The following is a 25,607-nucleotide window of genomic DNA, read 5'->3' on the forward strand; positions in this document are numbered from 1 at the left end:
GCACACCACAGCTCCTGGAGACCAACAGCCAGGTCACTGGTGCAAAACGTGGTGGCAGAATGTTAATAAATATTGATAACACATTCTCAGAGAGCTCCCAGGCACCATGGCAGGAGGCAGCCACGGTACTTACCCTTGTTAAATTTAAACTGAGATCCAGACTAGCAGCCTGTGCGCCCACAGATTTCAAGTGCAATAGTAATAAGCAATGAACATATACATGAAAACTTTTCAGGTCCCAGTATCCTAAAACAAATCAAAAAGACCCTTTTATATTTGACCAGACCTGGAACATCACAGCCTGTCTTTCGTTGGAGCCCGGGAGTATCTAAGAGAGTGGGCGGCAGCCTTCTTGGCTCCCTAGGCCCAAGAGCTCAGCAACTTACTACTAACCTCCAAGCCCCTCCCCCAGCAAGCAACTAGCAAGGCAATAAATGAAATGTGTTAATTTAAAACCCACAAGTACATAGTGTGACCAAGACTCCTGCTGCTCCAATCTGCCAGAGAGTTTATAAACAGCAGGAGCCAGACAACTGGAGCTCAGGGGACATGCTCTCTTCTTACCTGGGCTCTGGCAGCAAGCACTATGCTGGCTCAGTCTCTAGTTTGGGCCAAACAGAAACAGTACAGCACACGTGGGGCTGGGCCACGCTTACGCCACAGGGGTTTATACCGGTGAGGATGGGGACCACACGAGCAGCAAAGGGTGCCATCAGAAAGGCGCAGATGGCTCAGTTCCCTCATGGCCACGGAACAGTGACCAGCTGTGATGGACCATTAATAAAACACGCCTCATGTTAGGAAATGCGTTCCCTCTGAGTTAGAAGCAGAAAAGAGTAAAGACACTATGAATGCACACTAACGACAACTTGAAACTAATGCCAGATACATCTGGAAACGAAGTCTCCTACAGCAATCTGCCTGAGGCAGTGTCCATCTCTGACAAGGCCTCCCATGCAGGAACACTGTGCAGACAATGCCCTCTTCTGTTCTCATACATGTCCACAGGCCGTCAGGAAGCACAATTCACGTTCCTGGCAGGGGCCAGGACCACAGCTAGAGAGCTCAGAAACCTGGAGGGCACAGGGGAGCTTCTCTGACCAGTCCCTGCTGGGAGGGAAGAGTGAAGAGCAGTAGGTGTAGTAAAACCTCTTCTGAGGACTCTGAACAGGCAACTGCACCTACATGGCTAGCCAGTCAAGGTCTCTCAATCTGTATACTTCAAGGCCCAGGCACCATCCTACACTGTCCAGAGGGCCCAGTCAGCACTTCTGCATAGTGAAGTCAAAGTAAATAGCTTGCGAGATCATCATCCAAGCTCAAAGACCCACAAGGTGGCCTAGTCAACAAGATGGCTTGCAGACACAAACATCAACCCCCCAGAAGAGAAGGCCACTTTCATTTCCCTCTTTAAGCTCAAAGGCAGAGCGGATTTACTGAGCTCTTCATTATAAGCTCTGTGAAGCTTCAGATACCCACATGCATCCACATGCTTCCAGGCTGAGGATGGTGGGCTCAAGGAGGGAGGTGGGAAAAACAAGAAGGGTTTAATGTCCTTTGGATCTGTTGTGTACCAGACACAGACTCCAATTCACCTACACTCTACCCCAGTGCTACTGTTATTCCTTATGTTGGCACACTGCAGGGCTTGGGACACAGGGGCCTGCCAGCCCCACCCTGCCTTGCTGAACGGTAGGCTCAGGCTCCTGGGCCATAAGGGGGGAAATATGGGGCTCTTGGCACTGGGACTGGCTTCTGTGAGGCAGACGGCTGTCCCTCGGGGAGGAGTCAGACTACCAGCATTTCCTAACAACCCATCCAGGGCTCTGACCGCACTAGCAAGATCAAAGTCTGCAGCAGAGATAGCAGCTTTAAAATGCTACTGCAAGGAGAGCTGCAGAAAGTAGAATTCCCAGCTGTTTTTTCATGAGAGTAGAAGAAAAAAAGACCCTCCACACAAGGTTCTTTATGCACAGTGGAATTATTAATGAGCTACCACAGCCTTTTTTTCTCTTCTGTCTTAATTGTTGTGGCTCATTGCATTAAATACATTAATTAAAAAAAAAACAGAGCTCATGCTCTTATTACTGTAACCCCCACCTGGAGCCAAATCCTGTGCCTATGACATAACAAGCAACACAAAACAGCTGACCATGATGTCAGAAATGCAGGGTCAACATCAGGTGGCGGGGAAGGTGGCAGGAGTCACAGATCATGAAACAAAGATTCTGTTTCTATGGAGACGTCCCAGTAATAAAAGTCTTCCCTGAGACATCAACAGCGCTTTAAAGATCTGGGTGGTTGACAGCAAGGCAGAGATGAAAATGTTAAACTGCTCTTTACTCCATAGGGAGGTTAGGGATTCTCAAACCAAGGACTTATTTTTCTTATGATTAGAAAGAAAAGTCAATCAATAAACTTGTTTCCTGGATACAAAGTTACATCATATACAGAGCAATTTCCAAGAAGACTGTGTGGAATAATATAAGCGTCCATCCCCACAGAGCAGTGCAGGCCTCTGGGTCACTGTGACTTGGGTCATCAAAAAGACCGCAATGACCAAGACATGGTCATCTTGTGAAACTGCCTCTGGGTCCCAGGTCTCCACATGAAGGAGCAAAGTGCACAGCAGCAGAGGCAGCAAAGCCAGAGGCCAACAGCCCTATCCTCACCCCTCCCAACCCAGACCCCTCTGTCTTGCTGGATACTCGGCCACCAACTTCTGTTAAAGAGAGATGCTACCAGCTTAACTAGGCAGGCTACCAAGATGGGCCCCAAAACAGAAAATGACAGATACCATTTACTCACAAGTCCTCAGCTAATAAAGAAGGTCCTGCGCTTCTCTGCTGGTGGGCTGGGGTGACAACCTGGGCACAAGCTTCCATTAGAGGAGAGAATGTTCCAGTGCTCTATGGCCCCTTCCAAAGAATCCCAACCATATTGCCTGAACTTGGATTGATGAGGGTAGCTCTAAGCCTGTGCTGTTCAGCCACTAGCCATACATGGCCACTTAAGTTTAAATTAAGAAAAAAAAAAAAAAATTCATTTCCTCAGTCCCACTAGCACTCAATGGTCACATCTGGTTTGTGGTTACGACACTGGAGAGTGCAGAGCTACAGCGTTTCCATCATTGCAGTATGTTAAGCTGAGCTTTGCTGCTTGACATCTTAGAAACTGGACCAGAAGGCAGGCTATGAGCAGAACGGGGGCAGCCTCCAGGGGGGCCCTTGCTGAAGTGTGCTCGGGTGGGATGTGGCACTTGCCTGTCAGCACACCCTAATGTGTCCCTGAACACAGCCTCAGTGGGGGGACCACTTCTTACCCAGCTGCAAACTGGGAGAGCCAAAACTCACAGTATTCCCAATATAAAACTAACAATCAACCATAAAAAAAACTTAATACTTAAAAATCCTCATATATAGCTGGGCATAATCGTACATGCCTGTATTCCCAGCTACTTGGGAGGATCGCCTGAGCCTAAGAGTTTGAGTCCAGCCTGGGCAACACAGTGATTTTTTTTTCACTTAAAAGCCATTTTCTTGGCCGGGCACGGTGGCTCATGTCTGTAATCCCAGTACTTTGGGAGGCTGAGGTGGGTGGATCACCTGAGGTCAGGAGTTTGAAACGAGCCTGGCCAACATGGCAAAACCCAGTCTCTACTAAAAATACAAAAATTAGCTGGGCATGGTGGTGGGTGCCTGTAGTCCCAGCTACTCAGGAGGCTGTGGCAGGAGAATCACTTGAATCTGGGAGGCAGAGGTTGCAGGTGGGCTGAGATCATGCCTTTGTACTTCAGTCGGGGCGACAAAAGCGAAACTTCATCTCAAAAAGAAAAGTAAAAAACTTAATAAACTTGAAATTAACACCCACCTTGCCGCCAAAAAAGTAACTGGGGAAAACACCCACTGAAGGGACTAAAAGTCTAGAGTAAGAAAGGTGATTTTCCCGGGTTATCGAAGCTCTGAGTCAAAACTCAAGTCTTCTGCGTCACTCACTGGATGGCACTTAACAAAATGTTTCCCTTCTTTCAACAGTTAACACACTGCAAAACATCCCCCTATCATCTCAACAAAGAAAATACAACACTCTGTGTTGTATGTATACAACATACTGTGATTTAGAGTAAGAAATACATATTTTAGTCTTCATCTCTGACTCCTGGCACAGACCTCCTAAAACCCGTGTAAATTCCTGAGCAATTAGGCGTGCTAGGAGCATCTTTTCTTCTAATATTTGGTTTTTGATCCTGGCTCCTGACATGGAGCTCCTAAATCCTTGGAATTTCCTGGATAGGAAATTGTTCTAATAAGGCAACTCTTGGTGGTTCCTGGATGGGGGCTGGGCACCAGAGAGACTAAGCTGTGATTAGCAGCTTGGAACCGTTAGCTCTACCCACCCCACTCCAGGAAGGACAGAGGGGGTGAAGACTGAGTTAATAATTGATTATGCCTACATGATGAAGCCTCCAAAAAATCCGTGGACTACTGGATTCAGAAGGCTTCTGGACTGCTGAGTATATGAAGGTGCCTCGGGGGTGGTGCCCCTGGAGAGAGCATGGACACTCCATGCCCCTGCCCACACATCTGGCCCTATGTTTCTTTCATGTGGCTGTTCATCTACATCCTTTCTAATGGGTAAACACAAGTGAAGTGTTTCCGTGAATTCTGTGAGCCACGTTAAACATTAATCAAACCCAAGGAAGCGGTCTTGGGAACCCCAGTTTATAGCTGATCATTCAGAAACACAGGTCGTAACACAGGGCTTGAGATTGGTATATGAAATGGGGAGTGGTCTTGTGGGACTGAGCCCTTAACCTGTAGGGGCTGCACTAACTCTGCTTAGTATCAGAACTGAGCTAAACTGTAGGACACCCAGTTGATGTCCAATGGTGAATTACCTGTGTGATGCTATCAAGAAAGGAAAGTAAAAAGACAACTCAGAGAATGGAAGAAAATATTTGCAAACCACATATCCAGAATTACAAATAATTCTTTTTTTTTTTTTTTTTTTTTTTTTTTTGAGACAGAGTCTCACTCTGTTGCCCAGGCTGGAGTGCAGTGGCGCGATCTCGCAACCTCTGCCTCCCGGGTTCAAGCGATTCTCCTGCCTCAGACTCTCGAGTAGCTGGGACTATAGGTGCGCACCACCACACCCGGCTGATTTTTGTAGTTTTAGTAGAGACGGGGTTTCACTATTTTAGCCAGGCTGGTCTTGAACTCCTGACCCCATGATCCACCCGCCTGGCCTACAAATAATTCTTAAAACTTGACATTAAAAAGATAAATAACCCAATTTTACAATGGGCAAAGGATGTGAATAGCCATTTCTCCAAAGAAGATGTACAAATAGCCAATAAGCACATGAAAAAAATGCTCGACATCATTAGCCATCAGGGAAATACAAATAAAAACCACAATGAAATAACATTTCATACCCACTGGGCTGGCTACAATCAAAAAAACAAAAAACAAAAACACAAAACACATATGACAGCAACTGTTAGGGAGGACCTGGGGAAAGGAGAACACTCATGCACTGCCGCTGAGAACGTAAAATGGGGCAGCCATTTTGGAAAACAGTCTGACAGTTCCTTAAAAGGTTAAACAGAGTTACCATATGATCCAGCAATTCCACTCCCAGGTACACATCCAAGAGAACTGAAAACATGTTCACACAAATGCTTGCATGTGAATGTTCTATAGCATCATTATTCATAACAGTCAAAAAGTGGAAGTAACCCAAATGTACAGCAAAGTCCACAGAGATAGAAAGGATTGAGTCCAACAGAGCTTAAAGGAAAAAAAAACTCACAAAAATTTAAAAAAGAAAACAGAATAGTGGTTGCCAGGGACTGGAGGGAAGGGAAGGAAGATGAGTGCTACTAATGGGTGGGAAGTTTTTTTATGAAGTGACCCAAAAAAAACCAACAACGGAGAGAATCAAACTGTATGTCCTAACCCTTTGGATGCTCTGGACAAGGGTCTGTGGTCTCCTCTTACCTGCATCAATGGCACACGGGTAATGGTATCGGAAGGAGCAGCCTTTGTTGTAGCAGCCCAAGGTGGCGCCTGCCTCCTGGCAGTGGGAACATTTCTGAAAGGAAGGGAAAAAGTCAGGCATGTCAGTATCCCAGATTTGGCCCTCTCCTCCAGGCCTTCCCTGGTCCCCATCTGTTAGACTTCAGCACGTGTCTCTGTGGTTAGAGGAGTCCGTGGTGGCAGGATGAGCTGGTCAATTTCTAAATGCCACTCACCGACCACACCATGGGAAGGGATCCAGCAATGTTTTAGACCAAGCCCCACAAATGTTCTCAAATCAACAACACAGCAGGGTGAGATAAGCAATCCATGTCATAAAGGACATGCCAGAGTGGGGTCCCCAGCTCTGCCTCTGGTGCCCCCGCCATCCACCCACCCACACACTATGCCAGGCACTTCCTTGCTGCTATCGTGAGCGGCTTGCAGATCTTCCCTGTTTACTTCTGCTGTGAAAATCTGGGGTAAGAGAGGGTAAGGTAGTAGAGTTATATATAAACCTTTTAGAATTAGAAGTGGAATTTGGTTTCTAGTTCTTGTATTTGTAAGAAGATTTTATTTTTATTTTTGATCTACTTACCCCAAATGCCCAATACAAGTATATTTTCCCTTTTCAGAAAATATGGGCTCCTGTGTGCAATGGTATTTTTATACATGAATCTTATTTTAAATGCACCAGAAAACCTGCCATGAATTTCTGGCTAAGTGAGACATTATTTTGTAATTGAGACACTCCTCCTTATATGGTCAGGTTTTCTTAAAGTGGGGCACATCTCTGTCAGCCCTGTGATGTGGCTGCTGTGAGTGCTCATCCTGTCAGGTAAGAAATGTGTCCTATCAGCAACAAACATATTCATAAAACTCAACCACATGTGACCCTACTAAGGATGCTGGCTCTTCAGGTAGCAGAGGCACATAACCAGCAAGACTAGCTGGAAGAGACAGAAACTTGTTCCTGCTTCTATGAAAAATAAAAGTGTTCCCTAAGCAATTACACTGAGCTGGCTCAGGCCCCCGACACAGATACTGATGGAAAACTACACTAACGCCAGCAACAGCAAAGCCCAAGCACTTGCCACGCTCAGATTGAATGATCTCATCCAGCCCTCTGCACTATTCCACCTGGCAGGCACTCCTAACACTTCACGTGAAACTCTTGAGACAGCAAAGGGAAAATAACTTGTTCCAGGTCAGAGCTGAGATTCTGGATGATCATCTCTGGCACCCTCCAGAGACAAAAGAGGTAGGAACAAGGGCTGGAAGAGATTAGTCCTTCAAAAGCTTTGCCCTGCTCTCAGAAGACCAAGGTCCTTCTGGGTGCCCATAATCAGTAAACGTTTATCATGTGCCCTTGCACCCTTGTTAAGAGAAAAAAGATCATTTGGTCTGGAGTAAACCAAGGACAAGTTCACAGCATTTCTAGTAGCCCTAGACTCTGTCGACCTTTGTCAGTGCCACAGAGCATCTCAGAATCAAAAGGACTCACTATCAACTTCAGAGAAGGGAGTGTGGGTAGTCCATCGGTGGCCAACCTGCAGCCATGTCTGCTGCCACTTTCTTTTTTTGAGATGGAGTCTTGCTTTGTCGCCCAGGCTGGAGTGCAGTAGCGCAATCTTGGCTCACTGCAACCTCTGCCTCCCGGTTTCAAGCGATTCTCCTGCCTCAGCCTCCTGAGTAGCTGGGATTACAGGCGTGTGCCACCACGCCAAGCTAATTTTTGTATTTTTAGTAGAGATGGGGTTTTGCATATTGGCCAAGCTGATCTCAAACTCCTGACCTCAAGTGAGCCACCGCACCCGGCCTCCTGCTGCCACTTTCTTACTCAAGGAGCCCAAAGATATGGCCCTCCCTACCCTGGGGGATGAATCACAGTGAGTGGTGGCCATTTAGGAATGGGTATGGTCAAGCATTTCTGGTAGGAAAGTCTGCAGGAAAAAGGGCTTCTGAAAACATTTTGCACTCCCCCCCACCTTTTTTTTTTTTTTTTTTTTTTTTAAATATATATTTTGAGACGATGTCTTGCTCTGTCACCCAGGATGGAGTGCAGTGGCACCATCATGGCTCACTGTAGTCTCTACCTCCCGGGCTCAGGTGATTCTCCCACCTCAGCCTCCCGAGTAGCTGAGACTACAGGGTGTGTGCTACCATATCCAGCTTTTTCAAAAAATGTTTTTGTAGAGATGGGGTCTCACTGTGTTGCCTGGGCTGTTCTTGAACTCCTGGGCTCAAGTAATTCTCCCATCTCAGCCTCCAAAAGTGCTAGGATTACAAGTATGAAAGTTTCACCCTCTCAAAAAGAGACAAGAGGGAGGAACAGGTAATTTTTCTTGCGCAGCCTCTGTGAGGACTAGACAGTGGGATCTGTGGCAGCCACAGTATCACCATGAGGGGACAGCCCTGAAGACAAAGCCAGCCTGCTGAGGACAGACGAGTGGCAAGATGGAGAGACCTGGGCCTACCATGACACTGTCAAGCACTAAATCACCCAAACCCAGGACCAGGTCACCTCTAGCCTTGTTACAGGAAACTTGGGTGCTGCTGTAGAAGGGTTAAGTATGCATGCTCTGGAACCTAAATAACTGCCTGGTAAGTGGCTCCACTTTCTAGCTCTGCCTTCTTGGCCAAACTCCTAACCTTTGTTCCTCAACCTACAGACATGGGACTAATAATAGCACTCACCTCACAGAAATGTCATAAGGGTTAAATGAATTAATTCAGGCTTAAAATGGTGGCTGGGTCAAAAGTGCTAAGTAAATGTGACCCAAGATGAACAAGTGTCAGACATATGCTAGATAATCTACAAAGACCATCTCATGAAAAGCAACCACACAGCAGGCCTCGTCACCATCCCAGTTTACAAGAGGAAAGAGAAGACATGGAGCTTAGATCTGAACAACGTCCATTTGCTTCCTACCTCAACCCCACAACCTGGCAAGCAGTGCGCAAACTCCACTATGATTAATTTATAACACTGCATCCAAAGGGGAAAGACTCTCAGGCTGTATTAGGGACTTAAAGATCCTTAAACACAGTTTAGTTCAGTGGTTTTTGAAGTGTGGTCCTCTGGAACAGCAGCATCAGCAACACTCAAGGACTTGTCAGAAATGCAGTTTTGTTTTTTGGGTTATTTTTGAGACAGAGTCTCGTTCTGTCACCCAGGCTGGAGTGCAGCGGCAGTCTTGGCTCACTGCAACCTCCGACTCCCATGCTCAAGTGATTCTTGTGCCTCAGCTTCCCAAGTAGCTAGGATTACAGGCATGAACCACCACACCTGGCAACTTTTTGTATTTTTACTACTAGAGACGGGGTTTCAACATGTTGGCCAGGCTGGTCTTGAACTTCTGGCCTCAAGTGATCCATCTGCCTTGGCTTCCCAAAGTGCTGGGATTACAGGCGTGAGCCACTGCGCTTGGCAGAAATGCACATTTTTGAGCCCCACCTAAATCTGTGTTGTGAGAAATCCTCCAGGCTATTCTGATGCACAATGCAGTTTGAGGACCACTGGTCTAATTCAACTCCCTAACTTTTCAGATGTGGAAAAAAGAAACTCAGAGAGACACAATGACTGGCTGAGCTAGGATTACTGGATTACTGGTTTCCTGAGAGCCATTCAGTGTTCTGTCTCCTACAGAGTAATCAGATCTTAGGATATGGTAGGCAGAATCCTGAGAACCTGTGATCTTATATATAAAATCAACTTTGTGGGTGAGATTAAGTCAAGGACCTTGAGATGGGAAGAATATGCTAGGTTACCCAGGTGGGCCCAATCTAATCACACAGGTCCATAATAGCAAATGACTTCCCCCAGAGGGAGTTAGAGTTGTCAGCTTCAGGGAGACCTGATGATTTGGCAGCAGGGTCATAGGTGCAATGCTGCTGGCCTCGAAGATGGGAGAAGGGACAGGGCGGCAGCTGTAGAATTTTTAAAAGGCAAGGAAGCATGTTCTCCCCTAAGCCTCTGGAAAAGATCACAGCCCAGCCCACACCTCAATTCTAGCCCAGTAAGACACCTGTGTTGGACTTTGAACCTACAGAACTGTAAGCAGAACTGTATTAACAAGTTTGTGGTAATGTGTTATGACAATGATAGAAAACTAATACATGGGGATTTCCCAAGACTCTCAAGTGATTGTTCATTTTCCTCTTAGGTTTTTTTTTTTTTTTTGATGGAGTTTCGCTCTTGTCGCTCTGGAGTACAATGGCATGATCTCGGCTCACCGCAACCTCCACCTCCCGGGTTCAAGCGATTCCCCTGCCTCAGCCTCCCGAGTAGATGGGATTACAGGCACCCGCCACCATGCCCGGCTAATCTTTGTATTTTTAGTAGAGATGGGGTTTCACCATGTTGGCCAGGCTAGTCTTGAACTCCTGACCTCAGGTGATCTGCCCACCTCAGCCTCTCAAAGTGCTGGGATTACAGGCATCGGCCACCGCACCTGGCCTTAGGTTCTTTAATGCAACAGATTTCTCCCTCAATTTGCCTAGTGAAACCTACAATTTCACTAGGCAAATTGTGAAATCAGGAGATCAGTAAAGAAGGAACTCTGGGTCTTTGACATCTGTTTTTCTTGTAGAAAAAACAGAGGCTAAAGCAAAGTGACCTGCTAAAGATCACATAGGTAGTAAGAGAACTTAGAACTTCACCCCTTTTTCTTCTGAACCCCAAGTTCAACTTTATTCATACCATACCATGACGCCTGTTAGCCCCCTTCATTCACTCAACTATCCAGCATTTGAAAAGTACTTTCTAGGTGCCAGCTGCCAAAGATAGAATATAAATACTTATCTATAGTATCTTCCATGTGTAAGGTTTTCCCTTCTACCCAAAAATCAATACCCAGGCTAGTACAATTTCTAATTAAATTTTTATTCTATACTTTTTACCTGAAGTAGCTATTTGCATTATCATCCTCCTATGCTACAAATAATATATTAAAGTCACTGCACAGCTAAATATCCTTTGTTTTTGACCACAATGTTACTACATTCACTCCAAACAGAGGTAAGTCCATACAATACTGCTCCCCAGGAAGAACGAGACATGTTGGGGGCTCCAAGCATGATTTCTAAATTAAGACACATTTTAAAAATAAGGAATGGCCCAAACTTCAAAATCTTTTAATAGTAAATTTTTTATTATGGAAAGGAATAAAAACTATTTTTAAAGAACTCTAATAAGAACCTCACATTTTTTGATACTCTAAACTTGGGAAATAAATTATAAAAGGTATTATTAGTTTTGGGGCATGTTTAAATGGAAAGTGGCCCAGATACAGAGCTTGAACCTTTCACCAGCCTCTGTCACTGTCTCAGAGGCAGGGCTCGCTGACTTGAGGTGGCAAACTGCAAGGACTGAATCAACTAGAGTTGTTTAATCCTCATCTGAGGGAAGCTTCAAGGGAGACTTCTACAAGCCTGACGCCTGCTCATTCACAGAAAGGCTCTTTCTTATGAGATATAACAGCAACCTGAATAATCACCCTGTTTAATTAGCATCTCAGAGCAGCCTCAGAACACCAAAGCAACTGGGTCATAGTAGTATTATAGCACACTGATGACTGGTTTTGTTCAAGCCTTGCAGATTACCCTTCCACTACTGTGCCTAAGACGGCTCTTATCCAGCATGGCACACACTTCTGCTCATGCTCACAATATTTACTTACTCATGTTTGTCCACCTCCCCTAAACTGTGACTTGTTCTTGCACCCCCAAGGACTGGCACACCATAGGCACTGTAAATGTGGGCTGATGGAATGAATGCAATGTCTGACAAACTTGAGAGTCTGAAGACAACTAATGAGGATACTCTTCAATGAGTTACAAAACTGATGCTGGTGGAGCTTGGAGAATGTGGAACAAGGTTACGTGTTCATTTTTGGCCACCAGCAAGAAGTGTTTTGTCCTTTTAATTATGCCTCCTACATCTAGGATGGAAGCCTCTGTCACCCCAGCTATCAATGCCAACTAGGTGGCAGCTAGATGGGCTACATACAAGGAGCTACCCTTCAAGGCCCTGTGAGCATTTCTTTGATGCAACTGTGCGTCCTATCAAGCTTCTTAAAGACTACTTCAAAGTGTTACCAAAGCAATATATACATAGCCCTAGGTGTTTTGGTCCTTACTTCCTTAGAGCTAGACAATCTCCTTACGCTTCTTCATGAAAAGCTCATGAGACTGGCTGGAGCACATTTAACTTGCCATTAACACAAAGACTCAGGGAATGGGCTCTGGCACCAGCCTCTGGGACCCTGCACCACAGCCCAGTACCACCAAGGCTTCCCAGTCAACCTCAGAGGGACAGAGAGTTGTCCAGTTCTTCTCAGGTCCATTTACTCAATGCTACTCAAGGTATGGTACATGGATTTAGAAGCTGCACTTATGTCCCACAGCTGCTCCAACAAAAGTGCCAGTTTCAGAAACTGAATCCATTAAATACACACTTAATCAATTATGATGTCAGTATGAAATATCAGCCAGCCATTCACTGGCTAAAGGCTAATTGTGTGTACTTAAGACAAAAGTTCCAGGCTTGACTAGCTTTTTAGAATAAATGTGGTTGGTCTAATGTGCATACTGTCCAGGTATGATGCAGCACAGGGCTACTGGAGAAAAAAACTGAGGGTGTCAGCACATGTGTGAAAGCCAAAAGTCACCAGGACAATTTTATCATCTGTAAAATGGGGATAACAGTATTTGCTTTGCCTTCTGCATAAAGCTGCTGTGTAAAATAACCATAAAAGTGTTTTATAAACTAGAAAGTTATGTAATTATTAGAACTTTTAAATAAAAATTACATAAAACATACATTCATCTCTGTCATACTTTGGCAATTACTGTTATCAAAATCAGATATAATACAAAGTACAGTCTATTAAATTAAGACAAACAGTTAAAAGTTAATTTTTTGTTAAGTAATTTTTCTCCTACAATCTGCCTTAAACAAGCAGACCCTGCATGGGTCTGGACACCTTTTGGTAAGTCTAGCTGCTGTACGTTTCAGTAACGTTTCATCTCCGACGGTGTGGAAGGTCAGTTCTTGGCCAAGTCTCCGGACACTTCACTTCTTGGCTACTATTTACTATTACTTTCATTACATCTCCCCTCTCAATTCTCCTATCCAGGACCAATACAAATTAAGAACTATTTTTAAAGCTTTCTAAAGCATTTTGCATTGGAAGAAAAGATGTTAAATAAATGGGGACTAATAACGACACACAACTGCATACAAATTAAATTCTAGCAGGATTTCGAAAGCATTGAAAACTGCCCCAAAATGGCATATTGAGCACAACTAGAATGAGAAAAACCGCCTCACAGGCTTGCTTGTTGTACTCTCCTCTGTTATGTGGAGAGCAGACCTGGGCACCAATGACGCCTTTGCTGCGTGCATCAGAGTCACCTGTCAGGTGCTCCTAGCCATACTTCTCCAAACCTGTCCCCACTCACATTAGAGTAATCTAGAATAACCTGCCGTGGCTGATTCTGGACCCTCTGCTGTCATGTGGATCTTAGGTCCAACAGATGGTACTATTCCTTACAACACACTTAGGGCCCAATAGTTCATCTTCTCTGCCTCCTGGGACCCAGTCATCTGCTTCCCACCAACACAAGCCGATGAAAACACTCACACAAACTTTCTTTAATCTGATCATCTTTCAGGCATAATTTGAAATAAAATTATATATTTAGATCACCATTCTCCTCCCATAAAAGCCCCAATCAAAACGTGGCTCTGCTACAGATCCTGACAAGTATTTGTTTCTTTGGGAAAGCCTTTCAAGTCACATTATAAACCTGTAATAAGTGTCTCTGTGGCTGAGTGGGGGTTGGGTGGTAGCTGGCCCCAGAAGTGGTACAAAACGCACAGAAAGCCTGACCAAGGTCCAAATCTCTTGAGTGTGGCCGTTTTGGCAGCATCTATCAGCTACATCCTTGGATTCTGTTTTGATCCACAAAGAAAGCCCGTTCCCTTATTTCCCTTCCAATGTCTTTGTGCCCATAAGGTGGGACCAGCCTGTCTGCAGTTTATAGTAAAGTTATGATGTTTTCCATCAGGTTAGAAGGGTTGAGATTAAAGGACTTTTTTCCTTCATTAAGAATGTCCTTCTTTGTGTTTCTGTACTTCATCTACCAGAGGATGTCAGAAATTAGCCACAATCTTGAGCAGATGAAGAACATATTCAGAATACACACAGCTTTATACAATGGACTTATTCATTTTAACACTGAGCAAACAAATAATGAAAAGTTAGTAGGTCTAAGATGCAGCTGGGGAAGGAGGTCTTTTCTCCAGAAGATTCTGTCACATAACCTCTCTTTATGCCATTGTTGCTTTAAAAAATCCAGATTCTCGGGTCGGGCGTGATGGCTCATGCCTGTAATCCCAGCACTTTATGAGGCCGAGGTGGGTGGATCACCTGAGGTCGTGAGTTTGAGACCAGGCTGGCCAACACGGTGAAACCCTGTCTCTACTAAAAATACAAAAATTAGCTGGGCGTAGTGGTGCATGCCTGTAATCCCAGCTACTTGGGAGGCTGAGGCAGGAGAATAGCTTGAACCTGGGAAGCGGAGGTTGCAGTGAGAGATCATGCCATTGCACTCCAGCCTGGGCAACAAGAGTGAAACTCCGTCTCAAAAAAAAAAAAAAAAAAAAAAAAAAAAAAAAAGAAAAATCCAGAGTCTCACCCGTGAGCTGTGTTATGAGGAAGGGACCTCTGCAGTAATGTGAAGGTAACCCTTGGCTAACGAAGGTAAAAACACTAGACCCATGCTTCTTCAGAATCATAAAGTATAAGTTACTCTACTGAATGTGAAGAAGGCAGTTTGACTTCCTAACGAGCTGTTCTCTGGGACTTTTAATTTGCCTTATTAATGTGTGAATCCTGATTCCACAGCATAAAACTGCAATGTCCAGAAAGCAGAAACATGGGTTGGATGAAAATTAATAAGAACTTGATCAGGCTGGTCTTTCCCCTTGATGTGCAGGTTTCTCTAAAGGTTGTAAGACACTGTGTGATCAAGGTGCCTTTTATTCTCAGTGCTCTTTTCTTTGATATTTAAGTTCCCTTAAGAGTTGATGGTATCGACTTCAGAAGTATAATCATCTTTTCTTTTTATTCATTCCACAAATTTTTATTGCATGCCTGTGTGCAGGGGCTGAAATGGGGAGCCAAAGTTCACCTAGTGTCTACCCTCCAGGAGCTCACAGAATGATCTGGGGGTAAAGCAAAATTTCAACAGTGATGTAAACAGTACTTCAGAGCACAGAGGTAATGTCACTAACCTAGTTAAGGAGGTCAGGAAAGCATTCTTGAGGGACTGTAGCTTGACCTGAGTCATAAAGAGTGAGTAAACTGATTGTTTTCCATTGCCTTAGAGTTATGATTCTGTATTAAGAGTATTCTTGTAAGACACGAGGAAGAGACTAGGCTTTATCAAAGTGATCCCAGGATATAGCCTAAAACTTGCTTTTTAAAATAAATCTTTGCTAGCAAGCTTTCTGTGTCATTTTACTTCTCCTAAAGTAGAGGACAACAACAACAACAACAACAACAACAAATCCAGTCAAAGAAACTGTTCCAGTTAGTTTAACTGACAATTCCTCTATGTGCCTTCCTTATATTCAGATCTTCCTTATCAGAAATCTTTTTTGATTTTTACCTCAAATTTAGGCAGTCTAAAAACAAAGACATGAAATAAGGAAAAGAGAGAAAGCTGGGGTGGAGAGGAAGTTCTCGGAGTTTTTCACTGGAGCGGAGCTGTCCACTGAAGCTGCTGATCTGGAACAGCAGCAGGGCTAAAAGAAACTTATACTTGGCCCTGTCTCTCACTGGTACAGGAGCCTAGGCAAGTTAATTTAAGTCTCGATTTTCTCAACAGTACACTGGGGATAATACCCAGTTGGGAAAAAAGGGCACGGTGGGGGTATCTTCTGCTATTTAAAGACACTGATCTGGGCAAAAGAACCTGAACAGGGCCAGGTAAGGTGGCCCATGTCTGTTATCCCAGCACTTTGGGAGGTTGAGGTGGGAGGACTGCCTGAGGCCAGGAGTTCAAGATTAGCCTGGGCAACAAAGAGAGGCCCTGTCTCTACGAAAAATAAAATTAAATTTGCTGGGTGTGTTGGCACTCGCCTGTAGTCCCAGCTATTCAGGAGGCTGAGGCAGGAGGACTGCTCAAGCCCATGAGGTCAAGGCTGCAGCCAACTATGACCACACCACTGCATTCCAGCCTGGATGACCGGGCAAGACCTTGACTGACACACACCACACACACACACACCCTGCAGATACTTCCCAGGAAGTGCCAGCACTGATACCTAGTCATTTTCTGTTACTCTCTAGTCCCATGTGGAATGGATGGTCCCTTGAAACTACAAAGGCCCTCTGTGCTTGTCTGCAAGGCTCTGGGCAGCAGCACAGACATCCAGGAAGAGTTAAAGCTAACAATCTACTATTGCTATTAAACCAAATCCAGCTATGCTGCCACACAAAGGGCTTCCTTTTGTCTATTCAGAGCGTATTTTACAGGTGAGGCACAGTATTTAACCACTTATTCCCCACCCTCAGCTATCTGCTTTAGTATGTACACTTTATTGATGATAATGTTTAAGTAACATGTGAAAATATGGCAGGTGATACTAATTATTTCTACCAAGGTGCCCACAAAAAAGAAAGTTCATAATTATCACACATGGTATGAACTTCAACTGCAGATATGGTAGGCAGATATCAGCCACTTGCTGTGGGTTTTTAATGTTGTATAACACCGTAACTCTAATTATCCTGGGTTTAAAGCGTTCAGGTTCTGCATTAATAAATTTACGGAGGCAAAACAAAGGAGGAACAACAAACAATTTCCCAAATAAAATACATCCATTTGCCTCAATTTAAGTTAAATCCAATCTTTGTCCCTTCTGGAAAATTAAAGCATTACTCAAGAAGGCCTGGTTTGGTAATTTTTCTCTTGCACAAAATGTATACATAGTTTGTTATAATGTTAATACGAAGTCTCATAACTCAGAAGGCCAACACAGGTGTCACTAATGATGTTTCTTTGTGCTAACCAAACTTGCCTTTTTTTCTGAAACACAGTTTGCATTTTATTATTATTTTTGAGACGGAGCCTCACTCTGTTGCCCAGGCTGGAGTGGCAGTGACGAGATCTTGGCTCACCGAAACCTCTACCTCCTGGGTTCAAGTGATGCTCTTGCCTTAGCCTCTAAAGTAACTGGATTACAGGCGCCCACCACCACGTCCAGCTAACTTTTGTATTTTTAGTAGAGACAGGGTTTCGCCATGTTGGCCAGGCTGGTCTCGAACTCCTGACCTCAAGTGATCCACCCTCCTCGGCCTCCCAAAGTGCTGGGATTACAGACATGAGCCACTGCACCCAGCCTGCATTTTATCTTATCTATAGTTATATATACTCCATTAAAATAATCCTAATCAGAGGGTTTCTTTTATGGCCCCAAAAGAAAATTGCAACTGTGCTGAAAACCTTATATATTTTGTCTAACGGAGTTTTTCCATATTAAAAGGAGCTTGTGCCCTTTAAGAAATTAGAAAGGAAGGGCACAGAGTGCTAGAGTCCAGGACTAGGTATAAGCCATTGATTAGCACTTTTCCTCTGAATAAAAGCAGAGAACCTGAGAAAAGGCTGAACCCAGCAGGAGTAGGAGACCTGTGGCAGCCCTGTGATGAAGAAAGAGAAGAGCTTTTTCTCAAGTACAGGGAGAGAAACACTTACAGACATAGTTTAAAACACTGAAATTGAAGTTGCACAAGATCTTGCACTAGCTTATTTTTATTTTACCCTTTGCTCAAACAGTGGATTAGCTTATAAAGAGAAATGATTACATTTTGTGCTTTCTGAATCTAAGAAGGCATCTTTTTAAAGAAATTACACTCCAGGGAAGTGACTCTTGGTGTAATCTGCTTCTCTCCATGGCTCATCCAACCCAGGAGTTGGGTCTGTACTTCCAGAAAGCCAATTACTGGAAGCTGCTTATTCACAAGGCACCCATACTGAAATGTTTACAGTTTCAGTGCAGAAACGACAAACCTGCTGCCACAATAGGACTCCCTTAACAAGATTTCAAATCTGTGAAGATCATACTGAAGCGGAAATCTCCAAAGCTGTTCCAAACACTTGGCTCCAGAGGTCTTTCTCATTTTTACTCCTCTCTTCCTACTTGCATTCATATTACCTTCCTCTTTCGCACCCGGAGCAACTGCCATCTCACCAACGCTCTCGCCTGTCCATCTTCTCAAACAGGTTGAGGTATTGTCAGGCAAAGCCACCCTATTCCTGGAAGTGGCAAGTTTTTCAAAGGCAGGGGCAGCCTGACAGGACAGACACTGGAGGCACTTAGTCCCAGCTACTCAGGAAATAGAGTCCCAGCAGAAAGGAACTTTCAAAAACGAGGATATCTTGATATACTGAAGCTAATGCCAATGAAACTACCATACTGGTCCTCAAATCCTAAGCCAGCCCCCGCCACCTCTCAGCCAAGCTTCAGTGGGGTCATTTAATTTGGCAATAACATGAGACATAGCCTCACATCTCATTTCAGGTCACTCCCACAGGTCATGCTCAACCAGGTGCCTTTTCTTCCTGGAAACCTACTGGAAGGAAAAACTACATCCACACTAGAATGGAAACTTTGGCACCCAAATCTGTGACTAGCTTATGAACCTTCAGTTTTCAGAGTTGATTTTTGCATTTCTCAAAGTGTAACTCTGCCACCTGCACCAGCATGGTCCCAAGCTTGAGTTAAAAAAAAAAAAAAAAAAAAAACAGACTGAGGACACTGTCCCAGAAGAGACTGAATGGGAAGCATCCCAGGTTGTTTCTTATCCTCAAGAAAGTTTTACAACTATTGGTTCAATTCATCTTCGTAGATGTGGAAATTTTCTTCTACATTTCTGTTTCAGAAGATTCTTACCAGATTAGGAAGATAGTCAGCAAGAGTACAATCCTCATTTCAACAGAAAAGGAAAAAGCAAAAAGGAAAAAAAAAAAAAAAGGAAACTCCAAGAGTCTCCATGAAGAAAATAGAGATCTGGAAGTAATATAACCAAGTTTAGAAATCCTGCATAATTCCTCAATATATCTCCTCCTCCACCTATACTTTTTTTTTTTGAGATAGGGTCTCGCTCTGTCACTCATTCATCGAGCCAAAGAGTTTGAGGTTGCAGTGAGCTTTGATTGTGCCACTGTACTCATAGCGGAGCAATCAGAGCTCACTGCAACCTCAAATTCCTGGGCTAGAGGAATCCTCTTGCCTCTACTTCCTTAGTAGTAGCTGGGACCACAGGTGCCTACCACTGCACGTGGCTGATTTATTTTTTGTGGAGATGGCATCTCACTTTGTTGCCCAAGCTGGTCTCAAACTCCTGGGCTTAGGCAATCCTCCTACCTCAGCCTCCTAACGTGATGGGATTACAGGTGTGAGCCACCATGCCCAGCCCCAAGATTTAAGTGCCTATTGTTAGGACAGATTTCATTTATCCAACACCTTAACAAGGCAGTCCAGTTATTAACCCCATTTTACAGGTTAAGAAATTCGGCTTAGGGGCTAAGTGATGTTATAGTTTCTCAAGAAGCCAACTCCTACAGATGTTTGGATGAAGGATAAAATATGACCTACAAGATTCTGTAATTATGACTCTTTGCCAACAAGGACCGTCTGGTAAATTCAAGAGCCTCTGTGCTCTCCTTCGGACCTTGTCTCTGGGCAGTGTGGTGGTCATATAATAAAAAGTGGTTCCATCACATGACTTTTCTTTCAAGAGTGAGATTAGAAAAAAGCAACAAGTAGAGGATGGGACTCGTCAGATTATTGAAATTGTCTGAAAATACACCAATGACTAAGGGATTTCAGAGTTCCCAAGTCAAATTAAGGAGCTAAAGGCAACAGCTGGGTGTTTGCTGGTGGTTTCAGAGCTCCTTGGGGGGTCCACAGGAAAGGTGAATCTTTCTGTGGCTGGATCATTTCCTGGGGTTCTCTACAGCTAATTTGGAAGATTTTAAACAGAGAATCTTCTGGAGCTGAGCAACAAGATTTTGTTGGCATATTCACCTTAAATGGAGCTTTTTTCCAAAGGTGGGAAGGGATGAGGTAGCTCTGAGAGAACAGAATGCTGGGTCAGCAAATCAGAGAGATTCCATTGTTGGGAGATGATTTGCTTCAATGAAGAAGGGCTTCTGCGCCACCGCTAAAACCCTCGCCCTGCCAAGGAGGCGAAGCTCAAACATGAGTAGTTGATACAGATACCTATCAACAACCCCGGCTGCCTTGGCACGATGTTCCTCAGGTCTCTACCAGGGATGCTTAACGCTTATCCCTGTCCTGATGTACCCCAGTGAAGGAACAAGTTGTCACCTGGCCCACAGTGAGAGGGCTAAATATTAATGACTCTGCTTCTGCCTGGGAGAGTGTGGGGTGGGGGCGGGGGTAGCGGTAGGTGGTGTTACTGAGAAAGCCAGGCAAAGTGGTTGTTCAGAGCAGAGAACTAAGAGAGTGCTCTTGGAGGACTGTTGAGTTTCATAGGGCATGGTGGAGGAGATTGGCAAAGCAGCAGAGTGTGGTTCTTGACATGTGCCTATTTCTCCTGCCACTCACGCTTCAAACCCCCCAAGTCACTCTAGTAGTGGCAGGTCCAAGTGCCACATGGGGAGGGCAGGCCTCTGAGGCCTTACTGACTCAGCCTTCCCTTTGGCTGAGTTAGGCGTAGCTTCTCCACACTTACACAGACCTCACAGTATCCATAGACCATGCCTCCCAGTACTTATGCAAGTGCTCACTGTACATAAGGTGGGGCTGCTTTTACCTACTAAAAACTATCCATTGGAAATTCCTTCATTCTGAAATGGTCATACTGCATTTCAATGTCTAGGAGGCATTTCAGACTTAACATGAACAAAATACAACTCCTGAATCCCCACCAAACCTGTTCTCTTGGGAGACCCTGGAGGAAGAACAGGTTTGGTGGGGATTCAGGAGTTGTGTTTTTCAACATTCAGGTGGCACTACATTCACCCAGTGGCAACTCACATTTTTGTCCCCAGAGACATACACTGAAACTCATGAACAACAAAGCCTCATACAGATGCCCTCTATAATGAAGGTAGAACCTGTTCCTCTGCCTTACAAAGAACCACAAGGACAAGAAATTAAGAATACTGCTGGTCATCCATCTCTCATCCCATTCATTATTTTCCCCAAAACTATAAAGTAGCATACAGGAAAACAAAAGTCAGTCTCACTACCAAAACACACTTTAACATCTCCTTAATTTTTTATAAGTAGATTAAAATTCTGACCAGCATATCTACAAATTATTTCCAATATTACATACTTTTTTTTTTTTTTGAGATAGAGTTTCGCTCTTGTCACCCAGGCTGGAGTGCAATGGCGCGATCTCAGCTCACTGCAACCTCCACCTCCCGGTTCAAGTGATTCTCCTGCCTCAGCCTCCCCAGTAGTTGGGATTACAGGTGCCCGCCACCATGCCCAGCTAACTCTTGTATTTTCAGTAGAGACGGGGTTTCCCCACGTTGGCCAGGCTAGTCTCAAACTCCTGACCTCAGGTGGTCCCGCCTGCCTTGGCCTCCCAAAGTGCCAGGATTACAGGTGTGAGCCACCGCGCCCAGCCCGATATTACATACTTTTAAACATACATATTTAAATGGCATCCAAAGGCCCACCTCTTCCCACTGGAGGTTACATTGCTTCTATGTGTCTCTTAAAGAACCTGTCAGTCACAAATTTACCCTGCACTGATCACCCCCATGCCAGGCATTAGGGTGGGCTCTGGGGCCAACTCAGCCCTTGGGGAGCCTATCTGGTGAGGACGACAATCAGATAAGCTGGTAGTCACCCCAAGAGCAGCTCCAGTTTAGCTGAGCATTTGCATAAGTGCCGGGAGGCATAGGTTCTGAATGCTGTTGGGTCTGTGTAACCTGCAAAGGGAAGGCTGTGTCAGTAAGGTCTCAGAGGTCTGGCCTACCCTCATGAGGAGGCACTTAGACCTGCCACTATTGGAGTGACTTGGGGGATTTGACCCATGGGTGCTAAGTGGTGTAACAGGTAAAATGGGAGTGCAGCTGGGCAGCACTTGCTGCCTGGGGAATGAGGTGACAGGTGAGCTGGTTTTAAATCCATCTGCTTTTCACAAATAATAGTGGATTAAAATGCCCAGGCCTGCTCTCTGAAGAGGAGGGAGACACAAAGTCTTATGTCAGCAAACAAATACATTTCATTTCTGAGGGGTTGCCCTTTCAAAGCATTAGTATATTTTTATTATTTCAATAAAGAACCCTACCTAGAAACAAGCAAACAGAATAATTTGGAAACTGTCCTATCACTTATCCTAATGAATTACACTATTATCCTAGCAACCAGCTTTGTATGAAAAACAAAAATAACTTTCAAGCAAACCAGAGGCCTTCACCTGACATCTGTCTGAACTAAGATTTAAGGTTCACAATCACAGCTTTCAGAGTCTGGAACCACATGGCACCTCTAGGGAGCCAGCCACAATTAACAGGCCTGAGACTTGTTAGATGAATATACATTTTACTAGAAACTTCCACTAGCTGCTCAGTGAAACACGCAACACAGATGAAATGCCTCCACCGTTGGACCCAGGTCCCACTGGTGGTGCTAGTCCATCAGAAGGGACTAGCACCACTTCAGATTTGAGTTCTGTTGGAAATTTGTTATTCTGTTGACCGTGGTATTGTCTATCTGCCTGTGTAGCAGTTCTTCAATTCTATTTTCATAAGGCACGTTAACTGACAGCAGTATGCTGCCAGCATCTTCAAATTAAGTGTCAGCTCTTAAGCGCATACAACCAAAATCACTCCACTATTACCAGGGTTTATGTGGACAGCATCAGATAGGGCTGAATTTTGTCTTCAGTTTAATTTCCACCAGTAAGTTTACAGACAGGAGCATTATCTTTACTAAACCAACATATGAGGACACAATTCTAAGGCTGATGCTAGGTAGCTCATAATATTTGCTTCCTTTAAAACCACATCAACTCAAAAGCTTCCAGGAATAGTTTAGTATCCACCAAGGAGGCTACCTGATTTCCAGCAAAGTTAGTTTTATCCTTTACAGTCCCCTATCACCATCTAATTTACAGATGAGAAACTTTTTTTTTTTTTTTTTTTTGAGACGGAGTCTCGCTCTGTCGCCCAGGCTAGAGGGCAGTGGTGCGATCTCGGCTCACTGCAAGCTCCGCCTCCAGGGTTCACGCCATTCTCCTGCCTCAGCCTCCCAAGTAGCTGGGACTACAGGCGCCCGCCACCACGCCCGGCTATTTTTTTTGTATTTTTAGTAGAGACAGGGTTTCACCGTGTTAGCCAGGATGGTCTCGATCTCCTGACCTCGTGATCTGCCCGTCTCGGCCTGCCAAAGTGCTGGGATTACAGGTGTGAGCCACCGTGCCCGGCTGGGATGAGAAACTTTTTAAGAGCTCTACTAATGCCTAATTTAGGGGCACCCCTGAAGAAAGGAGTTCCATACATCTGAATTTTCCAGAGAAGTGATTCAGGCTATGAGAAATAGGTACAGAAAAACAAATTGAGAATAATAAAATTCCAAATTAACAATTAATGGACATTAAACACAAAATTAACAGGGAACAACATTAATATCACTAATAACAGAAATGAAAAGGAACTAAAAATTTAAAAAGAAGGTCCAATGCCACTGAGGTAGCAGTAAACATGGGCTCAACCTGTCCTCATGGATGCTCATGCCTTGTTATGACCCTTTGCTGGTTAAACCACAAGACAATGCCTATCAAAAACCATCACAATGTTGGCCTTTCTTGACCTAGCAGTTCAATAGCTGTAAATTTTTCTTTAAATCGAAAAATAAAAATGCTTATTGCTCCATAGAAGGTAGTAAATTAACTGGAAACCACCTCAATAAAAGTGCGGTACTTGGATAAATTACATTATACTCACACTAAACTAAGACAAAAAAATCACAGATCAGAATGAAAATTAAAATTACAAAATAAAGTAAAAGAAGCAACACAGACTTGTATCTACACTGTGATGATGGAGACTCACAAGGTTTGAATCCTGGGCAAGTTCCTCTCTGGACCTCAAATCTCATCCGGAGTGTGATGAGACCCACCAGAAAGGGTTGGTTTGAGGTCTAAATGTGATAATTCATGTATAGTGCTTAGAAAGCATTCAGTAAATGTTAGCAGTCATTACAGTCATTCCTGGTATCCATGAAGGACCAATTCCAGGACCTCTGCCAATACCAAACTCCACGGATGCCCAAGTCTCTTATATAAAATAGCACAGTATTTGTATATAAGCTAAACACATCCTCCTGTATACTTTAAGCCATCTCTAGATTATGTATGATACCTAATATGATGTAACTAATGCTATGCAAAGTTGTTATACTTTCTCATTTAGAGAATAATGACAAGAAGAAAAAAGTCTGTATATATTCAGAACAGATGGAATTTTTCCCTCCAAATATCTTTTTTTTTTTTTTTTGAGACAGAGTCTCGCTCTGTCGCCCAGGCTGGAGTGCAGTGGCGTGATCTTGGCTCACTGCAAGCTCCGCCTCCTGGGTTCATGCCATTCTCCTGCCTCAGCCTCCCGAGTAGCTGGGACTACAGGCGCCCACCACCACGTCCGGCTAATTTTTTTTTGTATTCTTAGTAGAGACAGGGTTTCACTGTGTTGGCCAGGCTGGTCTTGAACTCCTGACCTCAGGTGATCTGCCCACCTTGGCCTCCCAAGGTTCCGGGATTACAGGCGTGAGCCACTGCGCCCCGCCCCCTCCAAATATTTCCAATCTGCTGTTGACTCTAAGAATGCAGAACCCATGAATATGGGAAGCTGACTGTATTATACTATTATATCTAGTGAAATAATCAGCACATGGACAAAATCTAGAAAAGAGTCAGATACGTTGGGTTATCAGGATTGCGGCGTTCTTTTAATAACAGTTCCATTAGTTTTACAATAAGAATAAGACTGTTATCTTTATGTAAATAATATGTAAATATTTTTCATGACTCAGGAGTACAACTGGGAACCTTGACCAGCACAGATGGTGCCAGCAACTCATCTAAACCCTGCGGCCAGTTTATCTTTTCTTCTGCCTTTTCCCATGTTTCTTGCCACTTCCTATGGGTAGAGCGACGATTCCTACTTCAGAGCCCATTTCACCATAGAGTCAAGTGCTAGCACTTTGCCTAGCCTCAATTCAGTGCATAAAGGCACTGAGGCTGCATTCTAAAACTGAGGAAATAGGGTACAACTGTGCACAACAGAGACATTTTCTTCAGGCCCATAAAAATGTTTAACATGTGCTCTTTTCTCAGTGTAATGAAATATAGTCTTGGTTTTTCACAACATTGTATCTTGGGAAAATTATTTTAAAAGTCTAAACAGGCCAGGTGTGGTGGCTCAGACCTGTAATCCCGACACTTTGGGAGGCCCAGGCAGGTGGATCACCTGAGGTCAGGAGTGAGACCAGACTGGCTAACATGGCGAAACCCCATCTCTACAAAAAAAAAAAAA

General features: G+C 44.2%; 1 protein-coding gene and 1 long non-coding RNA gene across 7 annotated transcripts in view; one reads left to right on the forward strand and one right to left on the reverse strand.

The window, feature by feature from the left end:
* TCF20 (transcription factor 20) overlaps nt 1-25,607 on the reverse strand; it is a 181,242-nt gene that overhangs the window by 11,199 nt on the left and 144,436 nt on the right. For all 5 annotated transcript variants that reach the window (XM_054543561.2, XM_054543560.2, XM_024239935.3 and 2 more), the window contains exon 3: nt 6,000-6,093. In XM_054543561.2, the coding sequence (XP_054399536.2) occupies nt 6,000-6,093 (94 nt within the window). The remainder of the gene's footprint in view (nt 1-5,999; nt 6,094-25,607) is intronic.
* Nucleotides 6,381-15,881, forward strand: LOC129052681 (uncharacterized). 2 transcript variants are annotated; one of them, XR_008517803.2, is made up of 3 exons: nt 6,381-6,499; nt 8,371-8,621; nt 15,707-15,881. It is a non-coding gene; the product is annotated as an uncharacterized LOC129052681 (long non-coding RNA). The 2 variants fall into 2 exon arrangements; XR_008517802.2 differs by lacking the exon at nt 15,707-15,881 and adding an exon at nt 10,184-12,633.

This window comes from Pongo abelii, chromosome 23 (genome assembly GCF_028885655.2).
Source record: "Pongo abelii isolate AG06213 chromosome 23, NHGRI_mPonAbe1-v2.0_pri, whole genome shotgun sequence".
Lineage (NCBI taxonomy): Eukaryota > Metazoa > Chordata > Mammalia > Primates > Hominidae > Pongo > Pongo abelii.